Below are 6413 nucleotides of genomic sequence, written 5' to 3'. Positions count from 1 at the left end.
CTCTCCTTTCCCACACCAGACCTTTGACTCCCCTCCACCTGGGACACAGCTTCGGCATCATCCCTCACTCTGTGTTGCTCCCGTCCGAGACCTCGCCGCGGTGCTCTGTCTCCGCCTCGGGCCCACGCTTCCTCTTCTCTACCGATCAGACTAACACGGTGAAAAATTTCAGGCGCCTACTCAATAGCAAACCTGGACACAATTTACTTGCGACAAACCTTACTTTGGTTGAAATGTTTGGTTCTACCGTTATGGAGCGCAAGGGAATTCAATTCCTATGGGGAATTGGAACTTAACTAACTCTCAAACTGACAAGAATTGTTCTTTGCAAAGTAACGTTGCCTATAGCATTTGATTTACCTAGGTCAGACATTGCCAGCCTGACGAAGAGATCCTGGCCGCCGTCGACGAACCGCGTGTCCATCAGCTCGCCGAACCACTGGATGCACCCGCTCCCACCACCGCCACCACGGATGTCCGACGCGGCGTACGCCGTACAGGAGCAGTTGGCCAGGCACCTCCGGCCGCACTCCTCAAGCGAGGCACCGGCGTCCACACTGCTGCCGTGCGTCTCCGGCAGCTTCACGCCGCGCAAGGCGTAGAACCCGTCCTTGCCGCCGAAAACACACTGCAGCGGCGTGCTGCGGGCGCACCCGCCGGACGCGTTCCGCATGCGCCACTCTGCCGGCGACCTGGGCCGGAACCCCCGGACGCAGCCGCACACCACGGCGTCCACCACGTTGCAGACTCCAAAGGCGCCGCACAGGCCATAGCGGTCGCACTGGTCGCGCGGCCCGGACCAGAAGACGCTCCACGTGCCCGCCTCGCGGTCCCAGACCATGCGCTGCATGACGCCGGTCTCGTTCAGAACCACGCGGGACACCGGCGAGCCGGCGCGGTCGCGGTAAACGTAGGAGACCTCGTCGGCGGTGTGGGTGAACCGGAACTCGAACATGTCCTCGAAGGCGGTCATCTCCGGGATGCCGCTGAACCGCGCCCCGTTCCACGGCCCCGTCCGGTACGTCTTGTGGCCCTTGCTCCAGACGTGCAGCTCCGGCGAGCCGCTGCTGGTGTCCATCACGTAACGGAAATCACCGGGCGACGGGTCGTCGGCGCCGCGCCACGACGAGAGGGCCCACAGCGCGCCGGTCCTCAGGTCCTTCCCGGACCGCATCTCCGCCACGAACGTGTTGGTCGGGTGCTCGAAGCTCTGCCACACCACGGCGCCGGCTGCGTCCGCCAGCACCAGGTTGCCGTTGTCTCGGAGCTGCGCGACCGCTGCCGGCGCCGCGGCCGAGGAGTTGGACGACCAGACGGTCTCGTTGTCCCTCGCGGCGTCGAGGAGCACGAGGTCTCCTCGGCCGCTGAGCTCGAGTGTGCCGGAGGACGAGGCGTTGAGCGGGCGGTCGCGGTTGGCGACCCAGATGACGGCGGCCGGGGAGACGGTGAACCATATGCCGAGGTACCACTTGGTGCCGTTGGCGACGGGAAAGAGGCCGAGCCGGAAGATGTCTCCCGGCGAGACCAGCCTCTTGTCGCCGCCGATGGCACTGCGCTGCGTCAACGTGCTGTCGGCGGCGACGGCCGAGGCTGTGAGGAGAAGCACGGACAGAAACGCGAGTAAGAGTTGGCGGTGGCCCTGACCCATGATCTCCCGGCGGGCGGAATACGGAAGTACGGAAGACCGCAGCATTGCCGGGAGCCAGGGAATGTAGCTGTGGAGTGTGTGGATTTCTTCACAAGTTCGGTAGTACTACTGTGGTATAAAAATAGAAATGATTGCTAAGTTTTGACAAATTATTCCAGTAGTAGTCTAATTCGTTGGCATTTGCCCAGCTATTTCCTTGTGTGCAGACGCAGCAATCAAGAATTCCTGGTCAGAATTCTTGCTCAACACTGAAGCATGCACGGTGACAGACAGATGTGTTGACCATTGCACTCTACGACTTGGGGAAATCATTGGTAATTTCTACATATTTTGCTAAATGCTAGTAATTGTCACTTTTCAGTTTTAGTGCGTGGCTTGATTTGAACTGATCGTTGTATTGACTTTTAGATTTCGATGCTTATAAAAAATTTCACAAAAAATGTTCTTTTTCTTTTTTAAGCATTTCGCCTAGCATAAAAGGTAAGATCATATCATGCTTAATAAGGTTTAGAGTTTAGAGTTTAGGGTTTAGGGTGGATCGAACATATTTTGTTTCCACCAACTCTCGTGACAATTTCAGTGGAGTATTAACTATACAATGCCATGATGCTTGTGTTCACATGGGATTTTTTAAGATCACAGCAATATAAAGATCTAGCTCTACCAGGCGTAGGGCTTCACCCTAGTACCCCAAGTTCACAAATAAGTGATGTCTTGGGCACTGATATGGTATTTCTGGCCACTAATTTGTACCATGGAATGTATAAAATCCTAATAGATTAGGCAATGTGAAAATACATTTTGAAACAGATATGTATATACGACTTTTTTTTATCCAATCTAAATACCTAAAACAATATCAACAGATAAAGTTCAGCAAACATCAGTCTAAGTTTATTTTCAATGCTAACAAAGTGCTAAGGTCAATTAGGAGTTTGTTGTATCACATCTTTATTCACATACATTAACAAAATCAATCATAAGATGTTTATAACTAGGTCAATCAATTTGTTCACCAATTCATTTCACATGTATATAGTTGAATTAGTGCAAGTATAGACTTTGGAGAAGAATGCAATCATGTGTGCTGTTGAAAAATAAATATATGCGTTTATTAAAAAAGGTCCCACATTTAGTAATAGGAGTAATAATAGAGGTACATCCCATTGAAAATTGTAGCCATATATAGGTTCAGCGATTGCTACCGTGAGTTTATGGTAAAGCTACATGACAAGGAGGCAAGGACATGTGTACTATGACCCCTATGGTTAGGGGTGATCGGATACCACAAGGTTAGCTTCAACCCGTAAAAACTGGCTTATAAGCAACTTGTTTACCTATGTTTTTCACCTGCAATGTCAGCTATCGTGCTAGTTCGAGGCATAAATAAAGATGAGTGGACTCGATTTAACTAGAGCTAGAGGCAGAGCTCTAGATTCCGCGAACCTCAATTTTTTGCTTTTATTAACAACCTTTATCTAATTTTGATCTACTTCCAAGGTAAATAAATAATTATTAATTTTACTAATCTGCCTGCCGTACTATTTAGAACTCTCACAATACAATTTCATATATTTTTTATGGAAAAGGGTAAAATATCTCAAACAATATGCCAATGAAGGTGTGAATTGTTGTATTTGAAAAGTAGAAGGTAATATGGTATCCCAATTTCCATTCCATGAGTGAAATGACATATAGCAATTATGGTAACTTTAGCTATGCTCCGTTGTGAGCGAGCTTTGCCTTTGTAAATTAGTTCATTTTCTTGCCGAGCTAAACAAAAGTGTTCATACGAAGTTTATTTTTGTGGAGTCAAGCTCAAATATGGTTGTTGTTACTTGGCAAGCATACTTATTTGATCTTTTCAATGTCTCAACCCTTGATACCCTGGAAACTATATCTCTTCATTTTTGAAGTTTAATTAATTTTTTTTATATTTTTTTTTTGAAAACTAGCATTGAAAACTAGTAGATGTTTGTATCTATTAGTGACAAGGCACCGTTTTAGACTTCTGAAAAGGTAAAAAAATAACAAAGAAATCCATTCGTTCACCTAGGGATGGATCAAGAAAATGGATCGAGAAACCAAGAGAGTGGCCAGCCAAAAGGGCGCCACCAGAAAACACCGCGAGTGCTATATCTCGCATTAAGCGAGACCGAAGGACCTCTCGCGTCGAGCGCTATAGTATTGGCCTGGCCCACAAGCGCCACAAAAGTGTTCATACGAAGTTTATTTTTGTGGAGTCAGCTCAAATATGGTTGTTGTTACTTGGCAAGCATACTTATTTGATCTTTTCAATGTCTCAACCCTTGATACCCTGGAAACTATATCTCTTCATTTTTGAAGTTTAATTAAATTTTTTTTTGAAAACTAGCATTGAAAACTAGTAGATGTTTGTATCTATTAGTGACATGGCACTGTTTTAGACTTCTGAAAAGGTAAAAAAAAATAACAAAGAAATCCATTCGTTCACCTAGGGATGGATCAAGAAAATGGATCGAGAAACCAAGAGAGTGGCCAGCCAAAAGGGCGCCACCAGAAAACACCGCGAGTGCTATATCTCGCATTAAGCGAGACCGAAGGACCTCTCGCGTCGAGCGCTATAGTATCTCGCATTAAGCGAGACCGAAGGACCTCTCGCGTCGAGCGCTATATCTCTTCATTTTTGAAGTTTAATTAATATTTTTTTTTGAAAACTAGCATTGAAAACTAGTAGATGTTTGTATCTATTAGTGACAAGGCACCGTTTTAGACTTCTGAAAAGGTAAAAAAAAATAACAAAGAAATCCATTCGTTCACCTAGGGATGGATCAAGAAAATGGATCGAGAAACCAAGAGAGTGGCCAGCCAAAAGGGCGCCACCAGAAAACACCGCGAGTGCTATATCTCGCATTAAGCGAGACCGAAGGACCTCTCGCGTCGAGCGCTATAGTATCGGCCTGGCCCACAAGCGCCACAAAAGTGTTCATACGAAGTTTATTTTTGTGGAGTCAAGCTCAAATATGGTTGTTGTTACTTGGCAAGCATACTTATTTGATCTTTTGAATGTCTCATCCCTTGATACCCTGGAAACTATATCTCTTCATTTTTGAAGTTTAATTAATATTTTTTTTAAAAAAACTAGCATTGAAAACTAGTAGATGTTTGTATCTATTAGTGACATGGCACTGTTTTAGACTTCTGAAAAGGTAAAAAAAATAACAAAGAAATCCATTCGTTCACCTAGGGATGGATCAAGAAAATGGATCGAGAAACCAAGAGAGTGGCCAGCCAAAAGGGCGCCACCAGAAAACACCGCGAGTGCTATATCTCGCATTAAGCGAGACCGAAGGACCTCTCGCGTCGAGCGCTATAGTATCGGCCTGGCCCACAAGCGCATATTTTCAGAAAAAATAGAGTTTAAAATGGGTGCGCCCGAGGGGTCGATCCTAGGATCTGCTCATTGCGTTGTGAAGTTGTTCGCCACTTCGCCAACATCACATTCGTGTACACATTTTCATTCTTTTTTTCTTTCAGTTTTTGTTCTTTTTGCATTTGTTTCGTTGGTTTAATTTTCATTTTGTTTTTTCTTTAGTTTATTTTATTTCTTTTTGGTTTTAATTTTTCAGGTTTCCTTTGTTTCTTTTGGTTTTCATTCTACATTTTTTGTATATGTTAACAACACTTTTCTAATACACGTTTAATATTTTCCCAATAAAAAATATAACATTTTTCATACACATATTAAACATTTTTCAAGTACAAGATTAACATTTTCTATTATATGTTCAAAATTTTTTCTATCACACTTTACATTTTTCAAATTCTTGATTACATTTTATAAATGCGATATTAACTTTTTTTCAAGACATGGTCAACATTTTTTCTAAACACATTCGATATTTTTCAAATACTTGATGAACAATTTTCAAATAATCTTTCAATATATTTTCAAATGCTTGATTTACATTTTTATATACATGATCAATTTTTTTATCATTTTTTAATACATGGTCAACATTCTTTCAGTAAGCATTGAAGATATTTCAAGTACTTGTTTGACCTTTTTTCAAATGCTGGGTTAAGGTTTTTATATACATGATCGAATTTTTTTATCATTTTCTTAATACATGGTCAGCATTTATTTTCTTTAGACATTTAGTATTTTCCAAATGCTTGCTTAATATTTTTCAAACACTTGTTGAATTATTATTTTTGCAATTCTCGATTGAATTTTTTAAAATCCATGATAAATTGTTTCATACATATTTAGTTTTTTGTATAGAGTTTTCGTATACGTGATAAACATTTTCTCTATACATTTTTCAATTGTCTTGTCAACATTTTTCAAATGTTTTATGTAGAGTATTTTTTTGTAATATTTTTATTTAGAAAATTGGGATGTATAAACAGAACTAAAAAGCAAAAAACATAAGAAACATGAAAAAAACAGAAAAAGAGGTTGTTGTTTCCCGCGCACCTGTGCCGGCCCAACTCGTGGCACCATTTGGCGAGGGTTCCCTCTGGCTCGCTAAATGCGAGACATAGCGGCGCAAAAAAAATGGGTCTGGCTACCATGGCCCATGTAGGGTTTTCTCGGGCCCATAACCAGTTCTGGCACCGCCTTTCGGTCGAGGGTTTCGTCTCCTCTTGTGACGAAGGTTGGGCCAACGCTCTACCCACCGATGCAAAACATATTCATTGAATGTTAGGTATATTTGCATTCTCATGTTTCTTAAAAAAGATATATTTGCATTCTTATATACATTTTTGTGAAAAAATAGAT

The 6413-nt window shown here is 42.9% G+C and overlaps 1 protein-coding gene across 1 annotated transcript in view; it reads right to left on the bottom strand.

Annotated features, from left to right (window-relative positions):
- Positions 1-1673, bottom strand: part of LOC123187149 (receptor-like serine/threonine-protein kinase SD1-8) — a 5740-nt gene extending 4067 nt beyond the window's left edge. The window contains exons 1-2 of the mRNA XM_044598923.1: positions 1090-1673; positions 361-711 (exon numbers count right to left, since the gene is read on the bottom strand). Of these exons, the coding sequence (XP_044454858.1) occupies positions 361-711; positions 1090-1648 (910 nt within the window). The 5' untranslated portion in view covers positions 1649-1673. The remainder of the gene's footprint in view (positions 1-360; positions 712-1089) is intronic.
- Positions 1674-6413: the final 4740 nt, after the last annotated feature.

The sequence above is a fragment of the Triticum aestivum genome, chromosome 2A, assembly GCF_018294505.1.
Source record: "Triticum aestivum cultivar Chinese Spring chromosome 2A, IWGSC CS RefSeq v2.1, whole genome shotgun sequence".
NCBI classification, from domain to species: Eukaryota; Viridiplantae; Streptophyta; class Magnoliopsida; order Poales; family Poaceae; genus Triticum; species Triticum aestivum.
The sequence above is the reverse complement of the archived record's forward strand: the minus strand, read 5'-3'. Positions and strand labels throughout refer to the sequence as shown.